Source organism: Triplophysa rosa, linkage group LG21 (genome assembly GCF_024868665.1).
Source record: "Triplophysa rosa linkage group LG21, Trosa_1v2, whole genome shotgun sequence".
Lineage (NCBI taxonomy): Eukaryota > Metazoa > Chordata > Actinopteri > Cypriniformes > Nemacheilidae > Triplophysa > Triplophysa rosa.
Genome location: NC_079910.1, coordinates 1,518,218 through 1,537,668, shown reverse-complemented (window position 1 = coordinate 1,537,668; position 19,451 = coordinate 1,518,218). Strand labels below are relative to the sequence as shown.

At 40.0% G+C, this 19,451-nt stretch overlaps 4 protein-coding genes across 6 annotated transcripts in view; all 4 read left to right on the top strand.

Moving 5' to 3' along the window:
- The first annotated feature begins 474 nt into the window (after nucleotides 1-474).
- LOC130545284 (zinc finger protein 184-like) lies at nucleotides 475-4,060 on the top strand. The gene is made up of 5 exons (XM_057319717.1): nucleotides 475-517; nucleotides 1,581-1,651; nucleotides 1,914-2,078; nucleotides 2,165-2,327; nucleotides 2,455-4,060. Exons 1-5 carry the CDS (start codon nucleotides 475-477, stop codon nucleotides 3,222-3,224), a joined length of 1,212 nt encoding a protein of 403 aa, XP_057175700.1. The 3' UTR covers nucleotides 3,225-4,060.
- A 159-nt stretch (nucleotides 4,061-4,219) lies between these two features.
- LOC130572029 (zinc finger protein 664-like) lies at nucleotides 4,220-7,502 on the top strand. 2 transcript variants are annotated; one of them, XM_057363433.1, is made up of 4 exons: nucleotides 4,220-4,264; nucleotides 4,923-5,459; nucleotides 5,546-5,708; nucleotides 5,808-7,502. In XM_057363433.1, exons 2-4 carry the CDS (start codon nucleotides 5,295-5,297, stop codon nucleotides 6,767-6,769), a joined length of 1,290 nt encoding a protein of 429 aa, XP_057219416.1. In that variant the 5' UTR covers nucleotides 4,220-4,264; nucleotides 4,923-5,294; the 3' UTR covers nucleotides 6,770-7,502. The 2 variants fall into 2 exon arrangements, with proteins under 2 accessions (XP_057219416.1, XP_057219415.1); XM_057363432.1 differs by having other exon boundaries at nucleotides 4,228-5,459.
- A 180-nt stretch (nucleotides 7,503-7,682) lies between these two features.
- On the top strand, nucleotides 7,683-19,302 carry LOC130545423 (OTU domain-containing protein 4-like). Of its 2 annotated transcripts, none has more exons than XM_057319899.1 (20): nucleotides 7,683-8,114; nucleotides 9,136-9,219; nucleotides 11,580-11,630; nucleotides 11,778-11,824; nucleotides 12,230-12,302; nucleotides 12,399-12,480; nucleotides 12,575-12,725; nucleotides 12,825-12,882; nucleotides 12,981-13,104; nucleotides 13,194-13,258; nucleotides 13,348-13,442; nucleotides 14,206-14,321; nucleotides 14,414-14,549; nucleotides 14,653-14,776; nucleotides 15,562-15,646; nucleotides 15,729-15,793; nucleotides 15,897-16,539; nucleotides 16,789-16,965; nucleotides 17,064-17,104; nucleotides 17,185-19,302. In XM_057319899.1, the coding sequence occupies exons 1-20, from the start codon at nucleotides 7,959-7,961 to the stop codon at nucleotides 18,136-18,138; spliced, it is 3,327 nt and encodes a 1,108-aa protein (XP_057175882.1). In that variant the 5' UTR covers nucleotides 7,683-7,958; the 3' UTR covers nucleotides 18,139-19,302. The 2 variants fall into 2 exon arrangements, with proteins under 2 accessions (XP_057175882.1, XP_057175881.1); XM_057319898.1 differs by having other exon boundaries at nucleotides 13,194-13,267.
- Nucleotides 19,242-19,451, top strand: part of LOC130545283 (OTU domain-containing protein 4-like) — a 7,965-nt gene continuing 7,755 nt past the window's right edge. Inside the window, exon 1 of the mRNA XM_057319716.1 lies at nucleotides 19,242-19,271. Coding sequence (XP_057175699.1) covers nucleotides 19,242-19,271 — 30 coding nt within the window. The remainder of the gene's footprint in view (nucleotides 19,272-19,451) is intronic.

Genomic DNA, 19,451 nt, shown 5'->3' with positions numbered 1-19,451 from the left:
ATTTATACCCACAAATTCATTCCCTGAATTAATGAATATCTTAGAAAAATTTGGTAGATGTGCAGGATATAAATTAAACATTCAAAACACGCAAACCTTGACTTTTAACTATATACCTCCAAAACATATTAAAGAGAGATTCCAACTTAATTGGGATCAGAGCTCACTGAAATACTTAGGAATAAACTTACCCAAAGAAACCCTAACATTGGCAGAGATACATTTTAACCCGCTCTTGACAAAAGTGAAAAGTGACATATGGAACTCTATTTCTTTTCTTGGTCTTAGTCATAGTATTGAATCTATAAAGATGAATATCCTCCCACGATATCTCTATTTATTTCAGGCATTGCCGGTTGAGATTCCCTCAAAGCAATGGTCTGAATTAAATAAGTTTATTTCTCGATTTATTTGGCAAGGGAAAAACCCAGGATCAAATTCAAAACATTACAACTCCCTTTGGAGGAAGGAGGCATGGCAATACCCAATTTCAAAGATTACTTTTATGCAGCCCAAGGTAAATCTTTAATTAACATGTGTAAGCCAGCCTAACATGCGATATTGAATTATCAATAATGAATGATCCCCCAATTCGTGTGGCTTGATGCACGTAAATTTACATGGAAATGTACTAACTCCCACATATGGCGAGAATTCGGGTGGAAGTGTCTTGTTAGATTTTTTATTACACCAAAGCAAAAAGCACATATTGTGGGTGAGATACCAAATGTTGGAGACTGTGTGGGACTCGGGAAGCCAATCATTGGCATATATTCTCGGAGTGCCCAGTGATAAAACCCTTTTGGTCAGAGATTCATAAAGTTGTGGAAAACATATTTAATATAGTCCTTCCCTTGCACTTCTCTTCATTATTCTTAGGAAAGGTTGATTTTCAGGCAGGACGACCGGATGAATATTTATTTGGTATTTTGATATCCGCTGGTAAAAAAGCGCTCACAAGGCGTTGGTTGCTTCCTGAACCCCCCACAATACAAGAGTCGACGGATATTGTAAATAATATTTATGTTATGGAAAGAATTACCTTCTCCCTTCGCCTTCAGAAAAATGTATTCATTAAATTCTGGTCCAAGTGGGTAGAATATCTTAGGCAATAAGGACCAAATATTTTGGAGGCATAGAACAAATGTCCTTTGCAAAAAAAAAAAAATTAAGAGAAATTTCACTGTAATCTCTTTACCACACATTTTCCCTGTATTGCAAAATGGAAACCATTTCACAATAATCTACAATTCATTTCAATTATGAAGTTGGATCAAAATGTATTCAACTGACCTCCCCTCTCTCCCTTTATTTTTCTTTTTTTTCCTTCTATTCGTTTATTATTTATTTTCTTGTGTATTATGTATAAAAAGTTAAAAACTTGTATGGCAAAGATGAATGTAACTATCTGTATTGACATACGTGCTGATGCTCCTGCTAATACACCAAAATAAAAAGCAGTGTTTTTCTTTAAAAAGTTCAAACTGTCAAATCTGTTGGATATTTCTCTTGGTTTGCCACTAATGTAACAGTGGTAAACATGCGCAAATCTAACTGAGGCGAACGACCGCGCGCTCCAGTCCAGCAGGTGGCGCAACACGTGTCACAGAAACAGCACGAGAAGAAAGATCAGCTCACAGTTTCAACAGCAGTGAGTGTTGTGTTGTTTATGTTTTTCATCATTTATGCGGTTCATGTTGATGTTTGTTTTCTCTTTGGGGTGAGCGAAGCTTTTTCCTCGCTTATTGTAACTTGCTGTTTTTCGGACGCTTTAAAATCTTTAGATGGTAATGTTTTAGATGGAGTCAGGAAATGTTTTTCTTGATTTTATAAAGCTGCTGTCGTGTGTGATCATAGTGTCATGGTGTTTTTGCGCTGTATGAGTGTGAACATAATTTTGATGTTGTGTTCAGATGTCCGTCATGATGGTGCAGGTGGATGTGATGTGCTGTAAATCAGTAGGAACTGATCTGTCTATGCTGGATATTGATGATTTGATGACAGAAATCTGTCAGCTGAAGAAAGAGGTGAAGTTACTGGAGACAAAACTCAGAGAGAGAGACCAACTCAACAGAAAGGTTTGGACAGATTTGCACAGAAAGTTTTGTACAGATGTATACAGGCTCTGAATGTTATTCTGTGTTTGTTGTGATGTTATTTTCAGGATGTATGTGGTGTTTCTCTCTGTGATCAAACATCTCCAGATCTTCTGCTTTCTGTCTGTAATGAAGAGCAGAAGACATCAGTGAAGCTGCTGGACTGTGAGATGGAGCTGAAAACACAAATCAAAGAAGAACAGACAGATGAAGATGATGTGTTTTATTCTGGTGTGTATCTTCTCTTCATGTTTAACCAGTGATGACATAAAGACATGAACACTATTGTTATAGTTTCAGAAGTTTTATTTCTGTACTATGTGATATTGATCATAATGATTTTGTCTGTTCATTTCAGACCTGATGGAGGTGAAGGAGGAAAAACCTCATCATCTCATAATTGGAGAAGAATCTCTGAGCTGCTTGAACACTGAACAGAATTTCTCACCAAAAATGAGTCAAATAGCAGCAACAGATAAAAAAGTGTCTTGTACCTGCCCTCAGTGTGGAAAGATCTTCACTCGTAAATCCAAACTTAATAGACACATAAAAATTCACACTGGAGAACGGCCGTACAGATGTGATCAGTGTGGAATGACCTTCAGTCGTAACTTCCACCTTCAGAGACACATGAAAATTCACACTGGAGAAAGATCTTATAAATGTGACCAGTGTGGAAGGACCTTTACTCGTAAAGACCACCTTAATGACCACATGAGACTTCACAATGGAGAAAAGCCTTACAGATGTGATCAGTGTGGAATGACCTTCAGTCGTAACTTCCACCTTCAGAGACACATGAAAATTCACACTGGAGAAAGATCTTATAAATGTGACCAGTGTGGAAGGACCTTTACTCGTAAAGACCACCTTAATGACCACATGAGACTTCACAATGGAGAAAAGCCTTACAGATGTGATCAGTGTGGAAAGATGTTCTTTTATAAAGCCATGCTTCAAGCTCACATGAGACGTCACACAGAAGAGAAATCTCAAAACTGCTCCTCATGTGAACGGAGTTTTAAATATTCGAAATGTCTTGAGACTCACAGGAAGAAGTGTTGTAAAGTTCATCCACATGAAACTGTTTGGATCAGAAGATCCCTGAGATCATCTGCAGTAACTTAGTGATGGAGTTTGTCTTTGACCTTCACTAAATTAAGTTGTAAACATAGGTTGGGGAGGAGCCTAAACATTCAGTCATGTCAATCATCATGAGGGCGTATATAAGCGGCAGTCTCCATGCCGCCCCGTGAGCTCTTCCGGCATCCCTCCTCCCCATCTCTTATTTTTCTCTCATTTTTCCTCTTAGAACTCTCAGTTCGAGCCCCTTCAAGGACAGCAAGCCAAGTTTGTGTTTACCGTTATCTGTTAGACTGAATGGGCAGACGAACTCCCGAAAGGTTTTCTTTTCAAACAATGTAATAATTCAGCAAAAGCATTTCATAGGAATGTTAATATTTGATCAGTGTTTTGAATTTATTTTATCAAGGACTACTTGTTGGTCAGCCATAGGCCAATAAATACGAGATTTGTGCAGTTTTGTGACCTTGTAAAGTTGAAGTGTTTGTGTTTACTGATGATCAAAGATGCAGCTCATCTGATTTACAGTCTGGAGTGAAACCTGTTATTACACAATGAGACATATTATATGAGAGTAATACAAGTTTAGTCTAGAGTGATGGGTGAAATTTCCTGGAACTGTGTATTTAAAGAATTTAAGCGAAGATGTTTCATGTATTTCTCTGTTTGTCACCTTTCAAGCCTAGGCTGGGAAGGGGTCGAGGCCTGTAAGTTTGCGCTTAAATGGGTCTTTCTGTATGTCTGATGACATTATTCTAAGAAAAAAACATACAAATATATTTTGAAGTTGAATCTTTATTTCAGTCTCACCGTAACCAGCAGACAAATCACAAAAAAACAGCAGCTGTAAATGTTTTTAAGTGTGAATAAAACCGTTTACAACTGGCTACACTGGCTCTTAATAAAACATGACAAAAAAATAAACCACAACTAACAACTGTAAACCATAGAGATGAGTGGGTAACTGGTAAACAACTATTGTCAAGCAGACGCTGCGTCATCCTCCAGTCCAGCAGGTGGCGCAAACGCATCAATCGTCACAGAAACAGCACGTGAAGAACAAGAAGCTCACACTTTCCACAGCAGTAAGTGTTGTGTTATTATTACTAATATTTTTTTGTGAACCATACTTGTTTGCTTTTTCGATTACTGTAACCTGTTGTTTTTTCATTTATTTATCAAATCTCCTCTCATGTATAATTATGTTAAAATGGTGTTTTTGCGCTTGGTGTTTCGAGTCTGACGTCATCATGCGGCCGTGTTTTTTTGCTTTTTAAGTTTAAGAAGCATATATACAGGTACATCTCAAAAAATTAGAATATCGTGAAAAAGGTCAATATTTTTTGTCACTCATTTCAGAAAGTGAAACCCATATATTATATAGATTCATTACAACAGAGTGAAATATTTCAAGCCTTTATTTCTTGAAATTTTGATGATTACGGCTTACAGATAATGAAAACTCAAAATTCAGTGTCTCAGAAAATTAGAATATTACATAAGATCAATAAAAAAGGATATTTTAAACAGAAATGTCAGGCTTCTGAAAAGTATGTTCATTTCTATGCACTCAATAATCGGTTGGGCCTCCTTTTGCATGAATTACTGCATCACTGCGGCGTGGCATGGAGGCAATCAGCCTGTGGCACTGCTCAGGTGTAATGGAAGCCCAGGTTGCTTTGATAGCGGCCTTCAGGTCATCTGCATTGTTGTGTCTGGTGTCTCTCATCTTCCTCTTGACAGATTCTCTGTGGGGTTCAGGTCAAGCGGGTTTGCTGGCCAATCAAGCACAGTACCACCATGGTCATTGAACCAGCTTTTGGTACCTTTGGCAGTGTGGGCAGGTGCCAAGTCCTGCTGGAAAATGAAATCAGCATCTCCATAAAGCTTGTCAGCAGAAAGAAGCATGAAGTGCTCTAAAACGTCCTGGTATACGGCTGCGTTGACTGTGGACTTAAGAAATGTAGACTTCATGTACCTGTAGTTTAGATGGTTAGTGTAAGGGTGTCGTAAGACTTGAAACAGCAAGTATTTAGTAAAAACCACCAAGCCACGCCCACGGATCTGACTCGAAACACCAAGGATTTAGTGAGTAGACATTGATGTTGCGTTCAGATGTCCATGATGATGGTGCAGGTGGATGTGATGTGCTGTAAATCAGTAGGAACTGATCTGTCTATGCTGGATATTGATGATTTGATGACAGAAATCTGTCAGCTGAAGAAAGAGGTGAAGTTACTGGAGACAAAACTCAGAGAGAGAGACCAACTCAACAGAAAGGTTTGGACAGATTTGCACAGAAAGTTTTGTACAGATGTATCCAGGCTCTGAATGTTATTCTGTGTTTGTTGTGATGTTATTTTCAGGATGTATGTGGTGTTTCTCTCTGTGATCAAACATCTCCAGATCTTCTGCTTTCTGTCTGTAATGAAGAGCAGAAGACATCAGTGAAGCCGCTGGACTGTGAGATGGAGATGAAAACACAAATCAAAGAAGAACAGACGGATGAAGATGATGTGATTTATTCAGGTGTGTCTCTTCCCAGCAATGACATAAAGACACCAACACTATTGTTTTAGTTTCAGAAGTGCTTAGTGCAATGTTTTACTTTCATATTGATCATTTTAGACCCAATGGAGGTGCAGGGAGAAAGTCCAGAACCAAAAGAAATGGAGGAGAAGCATTATCTCATAAATGGAGAAGTGTTTCTGATCTGTCTGAACACCAATATTCTGCCACCAAAAAGCTCCCAAACAGCAACGGACAAAGATTCTCATTTGTGCTCTCAGTGTGGAAAGATCTTCACTCGTAAAGACAACCTTAATGCGCACATGAGAGTTCACACTGGAGAAAAGCCTTACACATGTCATCAGTGTGGAAAGACCTACAGTCATAAATCTGACCTGAACATTCACATGAGAATTCACACTGGAGAACGGCCTTACAGATGTGAGAAATGCGGAAAGGCCTTTTCTAGGAATCAGCAGCTTAAAGCGCACATGAGAATTCACACGGGAGAAAAGCCTTACAAATGCGATCGGTGTGAAAAAGCCTTTACTCAAAAATACCATCTTAATGTGCACATGAGAATGCACACCGGAGAGAAACCTTGCCTATGTGACCAGTGTGGAAAGAGCTTCAGTCTGAAGGCTAATCTTAAATCTCACATGAGAGTTCACACCGGAGAAAAGCCGTACGGATGTGATCAGTGTGGAAAGAGTTTTGCATCGGCAGCGACACTGAGAGATCATCTTCTCTATCATTCTGGAGTGAGATCATTTCAGTGTGAACTGTGCAGTAAAGCCTTCATTACTACATTTGCTCTGAAGAGTCACATGAAGACTCACACGAGTGTGAAGCCTCATGTCTGTTTCATCTGTGAAAAGACCTTCTCAACACTCTCCTCTCTTAAAGTGCACAAGAAAACACACACAGTTGTGGCATCTCATGTGTGCTCTGAACGTGGCAAAACCGTTACTACATCTGAGCAATTAAAAAAACACCAGAGAGTTCACACTGAAGAGAAATCTCACCACTGCTCCTCATGTGAGCGGAGCTCTAGAAAATCAAGATGTCTTGAGACTCGCTGAAAGTGCTGCAAAGTTCATCCTCAGTAGTAAAATGACTTGTGTTTAAATGGTTTCTGCTAAAGTAGTTGTTTTTTATTCACGTAAGAGAAATATTGAATACATTTTATAATGTTTATGAAAGAAAGTAAGGAAAAAAACACAAATGTTTTACTAGGCCGGGCATTTGAACAAATAAGCTAAAATGACTCATGAACTTTTTTTTACTTGCCTATTAAATTGTTTAAAAAATCAAAATTAAGGGCTGGTTGCATAAATCTGTTTTACAACTCAGCCATCTGGTTTTTTTTCTTTAAGACTGGTATTTGTTTTTTAAGTCTGTTGTCGAAAATTTAGGATCTGTCTAATTTAAGATGAAAAGGAAGACTGATCGTTCAAATTCAGGAATGCCACTTTAACACAGCACAAATGATCTATTATATTTTCCCCCTATTTTATTAATGATTATTCCTCAAAGTTATATTTTTGCCATTTACAACTTAGCAAATTTGTGTATTTGTTATTGTGAATTGTATGTTGGTCTCAAACTGCACTGAATTATAAAAAAATGTAAACTGTCATTGATTTGAGAATTAATGCTTGTAAACTTTTGAAATTATTAATTATCATTAATAATGATTAATGATAATTCATTTATCTGTCCCGCCTGCTCGTGTTGAAGAGCAAGTAGGGGCGGGGTCGGGCTGATAACAGTTACGTCACAGTATACGTGTATATTATTAATAACTATCTCTAAATAAATACATAAATGATTTAATATTTTTATTTTACTTTTTGTTGATTAATTACATTTCTTTACTTACTTACTAAATATATATATATGTCTTTCACTTCTGATTCAGGAAGGGTTTCACTTTCTGTCTCGCTTATATCTTCCGGGCCGGCGTCTGCTAAAACTTAGCAAAACTACCCCCGTTCTCAGCTGTGTCACAACGCCTTTAGAAAAGTCCCAAATGTCACTCCTCCTATGTCCTTGAACGTCTGCAATAAAGTTTTGATCGGTGCGTTCGTGCATACGTGCCTGCAGCGCTGCGCGTGACCTGGAAACACTCTTAACTTTGCTCTGCACTGAAATCAAAAGTGAATCCAGTCACTCGGCATTCAGACATGAGCTGACGGGACCTCAGTAATGGTAAGGAAACCCGTGCATCACATATAGTTGAATATATCGGGATCATATTGGTGGATCATCATGGAAGTCCGGAGGGCATCAGCGGACGCGCAGCCGCAGCAGACCGGCGACAGGACGCTCGAGTGCCGCATGGATGAGTACCTGCGCTCGCTGGGGTTCTACCGCAAAAAGATCGCCAAGGACGGCTCGTGTCTCTTCAGGGCTGTGGCGGAGCAGGTCAGAAAATCGACAATTAACTTGAACATCACAATTTACCGTGTCATTGTCTTAATTAATATTTATGCGCAAACAAACACATTGAAATAAACTTCAGAAATAGTTTTAAATATTGCGTGTGTTGAAACCTTCAAAAATGGCCACAAAGTGACCGGAAGAAAATAAATTTCACTGTTTGTGCCACTTAAAACCAAAACCGTACATCTTATAATGACATCTAATGATGTTTTATTATTTAATCTTCATCTTAAGTTAGCTTTAGCATATTAGCTTTGTTAATGTTGACATTATATTGATTGTTTAACGTTATTTATCTTGTTTAAATGTTAGTAAATAATGTCTCTAAAAGACACTTGAAGTACTTATGTAGTCTTTATCATATCTAATATTTATTCCCAGTGTGCTTTGTATTTATTGTAGCTATAATGTGGCATAAATTATAATAGATGAATAGATAATTATGTACAATACAGGTTGTATTACATAGTTTATTGTTTTAACATGCCTGCAGGAAATAAATCTATTTTTTATTTATTTATTTATTTTATGTCTTCATAATATGAGTTATTGTCAATAAATGTTCATTTTTCCCACATTATTGTAAATGTAAATCTGCAGGATTTGTTGATATGTTTAGTGTTTGTGATATGAATTTAAATTCATAAGTCATGGCTCATAAAAGTGGCATTTTCAATGGAAGGATGAGCTGTCATAAACCTGTTATTCTTGTCGTGACAGCTGATGATCCACACCTAAAGTCAGTGTAACGCTGTCTGATGTCTTGCTGTATATTTGTTCATAATTATTACATTTATGCACACTTTTAGTCAACTTATGTAATATATACATTACACATGTTCTCTGGGAATCAAACCCTGGCTCAATGGGATCATGAGTTTTGAACAAGTCAGGTTTATGCCTTATGTTCTGCAGCTGTACGAAAAACACGTTGTAACACAACAAGAAAACAAATGTAGATGGGAGTATGACACATAGGTGTGTGTTTGTGTTCTCTTCCCAGATTCTGCAATGTCAGGGTTTGCACACCGATGTTCGGATGGCTTGCGTGAAATATCTGAAACAGAACAGATCCACTTATGAGCAGGTGACATGACAGAAAATGTGTTTAATGAGCTTCATATACTGTATGTAAAGAACATGTTCAGTGTTTCTTTATCTGTATGTGTGGAAAACCCGGCTGATGTGAAGCATCACAGACTCACTCAGTTGAGCATTTACATTTTCTGCTGAAACAAGTTCCTGAGAACTGGGTTAAAGTGCACACGAACTACAAAATGAGATGAAAGTGTATGAAGGTATTTCAGTAGCAAAACTTGAGAGCTTGTACATCTTAAATTGAAAACTTGTAAATTAAGTATTTGTACTTGTATGCTAAAATGTACACTCGCAGCCCCAATGTGAAAACCCGTAAAGTAAATATCTGAAGTTGAATGTCGAGATTTGCACCCGTAAACAATAATCACAAACCTGTGTTCTGAGTTTAAACCTGCAGACAAATAGACCCAAATGTATAAAATGGCATTTGCAAAAATAAATCGACAGGCACAAATGTGTAGTGCACATTTGTACTTACTCATAGATTCAGATTCACAGTGCAACCACAAATAAGCACATACAACTCAAACCTGTCACTGCAGTTTCAAATCTTCCCGCCTTGACTTTTGCTACTACTGTCGCGATGAACCCGTTGCAAAACTAACTTGTGCACTTGAAAGCTCAGAGGCGAGAGAAAGAACGGCATTTGATGACGTCACACGGCTGAGCCACACCGCCCCCTAATGGCTGGGAAAATCACAATGAAAGGAGTTTTTTAAATCACTAATACAGTATTTAATTTAAGATGAAACTCTAAATCAATAAATACATTTTCCGTAACAAAAATACTACTTACGGCCTCTTTTTTACTATAAATTAACTTTTCCATTTTATTCTCTTTTATATTTAATATCTTTGTTCTTTGTTTGTCCTTTATTATATATTTATTGCTTTTCTACCCCATCTGCAAAATATATTTTTTTACAGGTACATAGGCTACTGAATGACAATAAAGATATTGAATCTGATAAGGGTGGTGTATCAATTAGCAACCTAATTAACAACCTAATTTAGCTGAAGCAAGTTCGCTGATGATAATGATCAAAATTAAAAACAGAAAATGTACAGTCAGCCTGTCATTGTGTAAGGCTCCTATATCAGAATGATCAGAATCAGTTCTTGTGTAACACTGAAGAGGTTTATTTGGCAATAACAACTGACTGGATGCATTATCCTGCGGCTAGTAATTATCACATGAGAAAATAATTGTACACTAAATATTGATTAAATATGTTTAAGCTCATCTGTTAAAAATCCAAACCTTCCATGAGAAAAAAAACTTCCAGGTAAACCCACAACCCCAATACTGTATATGGTGGCATTGCACAGTCCTGCATACAATTTCTGTTCATTTTCATTGTCTTTACATATTGAAAATAACAAAAAATATGAAAAAGTAGAAATAGCTTAAAAGTGCAATAATGGTCAATAATACATTATAACTAAAGAAATAATAATTCTCAAGGGTTAGGCTATAGAATCATGTTGAACTGTGTAAATGTACATTTTTATATAGTATATCAATGAACATTATAGTAGAAAATGTAGTCAGCCTGTCATTATATTTTAAAACAAACCATAGTACACAACAGATTATCGATAGTATACAGAATGATATCATTAAAATACATTACGAAATGATATCTATACAAGATAGTATAAGTCATGGAATAGTTATTCATGATAGTATACATAAGTGTGATGGTTTCTCTTTAGTTGAAAACTGTTTTATTTAAACATTATTTAAGCTATTATTTCCTAGATCCTTTCATTGTGATTTTCCCAGCCATTAGGGGGCGGTGTGGCTCAGCCGCGTGACGTCATCAAATGCCGTTCTTTCTCTCGCCTCTGAGCTTTCAAGTGCACAAGTTAGTTTTGCAACGGGTTTATCGCGACAGTAGTAGCAAAAGTCAAGGCGGGAAGATTTGAAACTGCAGTGACAGATTTGAGAGGTTGTAGATGCCTATTTGTGGTTGCAATTCAAATCTGAATCTAGGAAAACGTGTAAATATGTGCTATGCATTTGTATCTGCCAATGTATTTGGTAAATGCCAGTTTGCACATTTGTGACTATTTTTCTGCAACTTCAAATTCAGAAGACAGATTTGTGAGTTTTGTCCAGGAGTGCAAATCTCAACATTCAAATTCAGTTTTTTATTTGACAAGTTTTCACATTGGGGCTGTGAGTGTACATTTTAGTGTACAGGTACAAATACTTACTTTACAAGTTCACAAACTAAAATCTACATGCTCTCAAGTTTTGCTACTGAAATACCTTCATAAAAGTGACACCGTTGTGAGCCGTTTGTTTAGTAGACTTACGAGAGGTTTTTGTGTGTTTGTGTCTAGTTCATTGAAGGTGATTTTGAGAAATATCTGGAGAATTTACAGGACCCTAAGGTAACTCCTGCACTTATTTAGACCAAACCGTTGAGCGTCGTGTCTTCTAAAACATATCTTTATGGTTTTTCATTTAGCTGTGATTTGCTGTGAAATACAGATGTGACTCACATGTTGTTTTTTCTTATGTGTTTGTTCTGCGTTCAGAGCTGGGTTGGGCAGGTGGAAATCACTGCTTTGTCTAAACTCTATAAGTGAGATCACTACTATATTCATGTTTGTTTCAATGAAATAGTGAGGTTGTGAGCTGTCTTCAGTGAGTTGAATAATGTTATTGGTGAAACCGACATGAGGTGGCATCATTTTTCTGATCGTTAACTTTTACATTGTAGTTCAAGCAAAACATCTGTGATGATTTATTCTCTCTAATGTGGTTGTAATGTAAAGCTGTGTGCAAGTCTTTCTTAAGTGGAACACACGAGAAGATATTTTGATAAATGCTGATTATCAGCGTTCTTCGGAATATCTTCTTTTGTGTTCTGAAGAAGAAAGAAACGCATACAGGTTTAAAATGAGACAATGAATCCAGTTGTTTTTATTTTTGGGTGAAATGGGTTGTTCGTTATTGAGATGTTGAAATCTGTGTTGTTTTTTTCCAGGCGTGATTTCATTGTTTTCCAGCAGCCTGATGAACCTCCGGTCAGCATCACAGAGAACGGCTTCCCTGATAAGGTGCAAGAAACATTCGCTCCGAGATGTCATTTTCCTCGCACATGAAATCAGTTCATTATGTGTCAAGCCTGAAATCTCTTTCTCCTGTTCTGTCAGGTGCGACTCTGCTTCCTCAATGGAAACCATTATGACAGTGTTTACCCACAATCCTTTGAGAAAAGTGCAGCCGTGTGTCAATGTATGTGACGTGATGAAGCTATTCGAGTTTGTTTTCGTCACTGAAGCATGTTTGCAAAATGAAACGGAAGCACCTTTCTGTCTGTGTTTGGTAGCGGTCCTGTATGAGCTGCTGTACGATGGAGTTTGTGGCGTGGACCGCAGTGTTTTAGGTCCGTGTGTGAAGGGAGGTCGGGGACAAGACCGGCTGGACTCGGAGGAATGTAAGAGCAGTGAAGAGTCCGACCTGGAGGAAGACGAGTTCTGGTGTGTTTAGCAAGCAAACAATTGACCATTCGTGAATTATTGTGGCAGGTTTTCTTTTGTGTTCCACGTTTGCAGATGTTGTGTGTTTGCTCTCATCAGGTCCAGTGAAGTGAAAGAGAAACCCGCGAGTGAAGTGAAGACCAGACCGTCACACAGGGTGCTTCACCCTTTCTCTTCTAGAACGTCACATCGTTCCAGTGGATTTTGTTCAGACGTGGTGATGTCGTGACGGTGTTTCTGTCCTCTGTGCTTTAGGGTCGTGGACGGGGCCGCGCTCGAGATGGGGGACGTGAGTCTCTGTCCACAAAGGTCCAGAAATCCTTAAACCCCGGCGTCTACAGGAACGTGGAATATGACGTCTGGCTTCGTTCTAAACGTCGTACGTCGCTCAAATATGTTCTTCGTGAGCTTTTTTAAAATGTAGTTATTGCGATTGAAAACCGACATATGATGTGTTTGTGATTGCAGTTCAGCAGCAGCGAGATTTCCGCATGGCTGCAGCGATGCAGTACACCGTTGGAGACAAATGCAAAGTAAACTGCGTGAGCGTGCGTGCATGTGCCAGCGTCGACTTCTTTACGCAAAGGTTTGTAAGAGGATGTAAAGATGTTTTCTGTCTCAGGTGCAGTTGAGCGGGCGTTTCTACAGTGCTTATGTTCGGGAGGTCAGTCCTGACAACGGACCCGTCACTGTGTTCATAGAGGAACTCGGCAGACAGTATGTGTTTCTCTTCTCTCGCTGTGTGTTTGTGCATGTCTGTTAAGACCCTTAGTGGTCTGTGGCGTAGTTGCAGGGGGTCTGTAGATAAAACTTTTTTATTTTTATTGAAGGTTGGATAGCCTCTATATCACCTTGGAAAATTTTATTATGTAAGTTAGCTATATTTAGTCATTATTACTTAATCAAAACAACCCGACGCCAGTTTGATTGATATCACTTTTGAATGCACAGTAAAAAACATGACTTTTAAACATTTTTAACCACCGAGTTATCTGTTTTGCAAATTAAAAATGTATTTATTGTCCGAATTTATTTGCCTCGGTGGACAGCATCGTCTAAATTGTTCCCTACGTAGTGTACTAGATGTCATTCACTTTATAGGAAATAATAAATGTATGAACAAGCTTCAGGTGTGCTTCAGCAACTTTTAATAGTGTATATAATGTAAGAGAGGGGATGCTTTGGGTTCTAGAGAGGACAGGACATTTGGCGAGATGCTGAAGTGCAGAATGATGTCATTCAAATGTGATTTTCTAAATGCTAATCTTGTCAATGCCTTGAAGCTAACGCTAACATAACTTCAGTATTGATATCATGGGGGCGTTATACAGGGAGAGGGAGTTCTGCAAACCTGTTTGTCACCTGTTTATTTCTGTTGGGTGTGACGCTTGAACTATTACAACAGTCTAAACTTCCATCTTGACCTGTTTCATCTATTAACAAATCCTACACTCTTGTCTGTCTGTGTGTGTCTCTGTAGACAAACTGTGCCGTTGTTGAACTTGCGTTTGCCGTCTGAAGAGCCTCAGTCTTGGCAGAAAGTGTCTGAGAAGAGTAAAAGACATCCGGCACCAAACAACGGACACACAGCGTCTGGTACGTTCTCTCTGAACACACGCACACATGACATCATCTCTCTTACACGCACACACACAGTCGTGGTTTGACGTGTTGACGTGTTGATGTAGAATGGGAGAACAGAGGAGGCCGGAGAGCAGGTAAACCAGCACCTTATTCTGCCACCGGTGGTCGTGTGAACAAACAGCACTCCTGGCCTCCTCAGAGCAGCGCAGACGAACAGACGGCTGGACGCGGCAAATTCAGGTGTGCTGTCATCTTACTGTTTATAAAAAAGGTTTTAGTTGTGGCATAAACGGCCGGACTGACTGGAGTCTCGGTGTGGAATGATCTGCGTGTGTGTTTGCAGGAGATCTGATCAGCGCAGCAGTCCCGTGCGTGTACTTCAACAGGAGGAAGAAGAGAACGCTCTGCTGGTGCTCCTGCACAAAGACGAACGCAACTTCCCTTCACTTGGAACAAGCCCACAAACGGTGACGTCATAACACGCACGCACACCGTGCACATTAATGACACATGACAACCTCAATCTCAACACATGATGTAATGTGTGAAACAAAATATTCAGCTGAAAATGAAGAGTTTGGTTCCAAAATGATGTTGTGTTTTATTGTGCATTCCAATTCATATCAATCAAACTGCAGTTGGTTTGTTTTGATTTAAGCCACAATAACTAAAAAAATACAGCTAACTAACACAATAAAAACATGATAACGTAATAAACAACATGGCATTTTGGGAGCAAACTCCTCAAATATTGATGGACATTTTCTTTATCAGGATGATCAACAAAAACATTGTTTCAGCGATGGAGGAGTTTTATAATTCAATATAAAACATCTAAAATATTTTATTATTTTTGTAATGTTGTAAAGTATAACTTAAAATAACCTGCAGATGACTCATTTAGATAATTTGAGGAAGACGGGAGATATTTGTTACTAAAGTAAAATCACTTGTGACTTATTGTCAACATGTTTCAAAATTGTCTCGACGTACTTTTAAAGGCGGGGTGTCCGAATTCTCTTAGCCGTTGTTGATGTTCAAATCACCAAAACAGACACACCCCTACCCCCAGCTTTCTCTTTCGTCAGCGCTCGGCTCGACTAATGTCCGTCCTGTGCACTTTATTGCTGATTGGCTACAAGGTTGTTTTGGTACTCGGCCCGACTTTGTCTAAGCGAGCGTAATTCGGAAATCGGACACCCCGCCTTTAATAACAAAGACACTTGTGTTTATATTGTGTGTGTGTGTTCAGGTCACTGCTGTTGAGGTCACAAAAAGGGGAGGGGACAAGAAAAGGTCCCGGAAGAAAGATCACAGGGGGTCCATCTCGGAGACAGGTGAGGACAAAGCTCCGCCCCCTTTACGTCTCCGGTGTATCGTAAGAAAATAAGTCGATGCGTTTGTCATGTCGGTTTTCAGATTTGACGGAAGCTCCACAAAAGCCTGCTCAGAGACGAGAGAGTAACACTACAGAAGAACAAGAGGTGAATGTTCAACGCAGGGCCTGCGAGTTGATTTGTCATCATTTAGAAAAATGTATGGAACATGTTGTTTGTGTTCATCTGTGTTTTACTTTGTTTTTTTCAGAGAAAAGTTATAGAGGAGCCAGTTCAAAGATCATCTCCCACGGTCTCTCTCTCTGTCCCGACTCCATCTCACACCGAGACACCTGCTGCCCTTCCTGCTTCAGAGAAGACTCCGGTCCAAACTCCAAATATATCTTCTTCGCCTTCTGTCTCAGTTACTACCACCCTCTCTAAACCTCCCGGACAACCTGCCCCGGTTCTGCCCCCAGCTGCTGAACCTAATTCACATTCTTCTCAAGCGCTCTCTCAAAACACCCCCGTGAGCTCTTCTGCACCCACTCAGGCTGCCCTGGTTGTACCCCCCACCACTGTCCAAGCACCTGCTTCTGTCTCAGCCCCAGATGACCTTGTTAAAACCGCCCCGCCAGTCTCTATATCTGCCCCTCCCTTCATACCTTCCCCTGCAGTACCTGTTTCTGCACCCCCTCCTGCCCCAGTTCAAACAACTGCTTCTGTATCAGACACTCCTCACCAGTCTTCTACAGCCCCTCCCACTGATGGGGGCAATGCTCCGCCCACCGTCCAGCCGACAGCAGACATTCGTACTGTCACAGCTACTGCTGAGCCCGCACAGGCTCCGCCTCCAGTCACACCTAACACATCAGAGCCACGCCCCTGTGAATCACTGGAAACACCTGCCTTAGGTAAATGTTTTTAAAGACACATTTTCCTCCATTTAATAGATTCTTTTTTTGACAAAGTCGAGTCAAATCTTAAGTGCATGTTTTTACAAAGAAATGTTTGTTTCTAGAGGAGAATGTTTTTGCTCAGATGTTTCTCTTCCGTTCAATGGAGTTTTCAGTTGTGTTTCATTTGAGTATCAACTTAAGTCTGTTTCGGAAAAAGAGTGTAATTGTTCAACGCATTTTCAACGTTTTTTTCTTGTCTGTCAGATGTAGCGTGTGCTCCTGATCATCTGTCTCAGCCTCAGCAGCTCCTCTACCCTCCACTTCAGTGGTCTCATCTCCTTCGGGATCCACTTTATCCCGGATTCCCTCTGAATGAGAAGGGAGAGGTGGAGACGCTGCCCCCGTATTCCCTCTCGCAGAAAGGAGAAGATCTACCACAAAGTAATAAACCTGCCATAAGATGCCATGTGCAGAAAAACTGATATCATAAAGAGAGAACTTCAGTTTCTAATCTTTAAAGCATTCTCGTTTTTTTTCAGATATCAACGTCCTCAGGTTCTTCTTTAATCTCGGCATCAAGGTGTGAGCTTATACATCTATACCAGTTTCTCTCGCTTCGTGTTTGTGATGTTGAGCTGAATTTCTAACATGTTTTCTCAGGCGTACTCTCAGTCCCTATGGCCTCCCATCTCATATCTGGGTCCTCTGACTCAAGCCTATCAGATGCACCGCAGAGCACCGCCGCCTTCCTCCAGCGCTCCCGCTAACCCCACCCCCATGACCCCATGGCAACTGGAAAACCCTCCTCCACAGAATTTGAGTTCCACCCTTGACCTCTCATTGGAAAGCCACAGTCACGCTCCTGCTGGATCTGTAGACATGGGAGGATATCGCGATCACCCCCCACCCATTCAAATGCAGGTACCGGCGAGACCGCCAGTGCCCTGGTCTGCTTCCCCCGGTCCAGGTGCCTGTCCCGAGGCTTACCCGGTCCAGTTTTCAAGCCCACCTTGTGCACCCCCCGCGAATCAGATGTACCCGCCGTCATCCGCCGGTTTCCACCTGCCACCTCAACCTTTTGAAGCCATAAACCACGTTCCTCTGTCGTTGGTGAGAAGTCAAGACGGTTGCCAAAGATCAATGAACCCCCAGTTTGGATCCTTTCAGACAGGTACGTGTTTTCACAGAGGTCAACCTCTTGATTTCAAGCCGGTGAACATTCCCATTTCAGTGTCGACAATGGAACCGCCCCCCTATGGTTCTGTTGTGCAACCCTACGCGATTGGTCCACTCCAAGGAGACATAGCGGGTTTGAATCCGTTAGCCAATGGAAACTTCGGAAGACCAGATGTATTTCAAAAAAGCGCTCTCGTCGCAGAAGAGCCCACTCAACTGCTTCACGTGTACTGTCCCGAAGATGGACAAGAGTTGGTCGGCGTTGACCTCCGAATCGGCCAGAACTTCTACAGTCAGTCGTACAGGGGTGGAGGAAGGCGTGGCCAAGATGACCGAGGAGGATATAGAGGGAGGAGCCACCGTGGACGGAAAGAGTATTCGGGGTGGGGGAGACAAGACGAGCAGCCGTACGGTGGTAGAGGACATTACGTCAGGTGAGGGGTGGGCTCACAGTAAACATTTCGATGGCGTACGCTGGATACACACCAGTCATTGGTTTACAATGAATTGTTAGAGGTGTTTGTCTGTGTGGTGTTTTAACTGTTTCTTCACATTCTTATTTAAATTTAAAGCAACCTGTTCACAAAGTGTCGTGAAAATATAAATGTTTTCGCATACATTTTCTAATAAAGTCTTGCATGTAAGTTTTTTGTTCAGCATTGATTGCACGGCCCCTAAACGCACAATTAAGGGGAAACATGACTACATTAAAAAAAACACAATCATATTTACATAAATGTTTGAATCATTCTGTGTGGATTTTATCAGCATTGCTTTGTTTACCTGGATATGAAATCAGTTTTACTAAAGCTGAAATGTAGTTCATTTGAACACATTCTATAAACATGAAAACTTCCAACGAATGTCCTTAAACGCTCTGGATTTCAGCTCTGTATTGTATGCGATTCTACAGAATCCGATTTTCTTGGTGATGGTGTCTCGCTCGCATGTTTTTTTTTTACTTCATCTTCACCTTTAGGTTTAGTGAAGTGTCTCTGCACTTAACAGTTTGTGTTTGAATGTTGTGATACGAAGTGCCTGACTCATTTACTCATCCATAAGATCTTGGTTGAACACTGACAACAAATAAAAGCCAAAGGACCTTCTCTCGTTTCTTTCCGTTGTAAATCAGTTTATTCCAAAACAATGTCATCGGCTCACGAGCCTTTGACACAACAGAGTTGTGTGTAGCTGGTAGTGTGTGTGTGTGTGAGAGAATTGTTTTAATATCGTAAAGCTTCAGTTCATCTCAAGACCCTCGAACACAAAAGCCAATCTGTTTTTAATATGATGATGTAACATGATTAAAATATTTTATTCAAATATACAGTTGCGTTTGGCATATTTCACACCACCAGAAAGAACCTTAACGTTAATGACGGCAACAATTCACCCGGAAACATACATCTGTCCAGGTTTCATTCCTAAATGTTGTTCACTCTTCTCTTTGGCTTTGCTTTCATCTCAGTCCATCTGTCCAACAAATTATGCCAGCGACAAAGAGAAGATCTGCATGTTTGAAATGGATCCACAGGGCGGTGATGGTGTTTGATAGTTCAGACAGTCACATGGTTTGATGTCACATTGAACGGCGGCCCTGTGGGATGAGATTTCCGGAATTCTGTGAAATGAGATCTTCATTTCTACAGGCATTTGAAGTGGAGAAATGTGTATTTCTCCAAAATGCTACAGTAAAATAAGTCCATATATGGTGTGCATATAGTGTAGGATGGCCCCTACAGAAATCCATC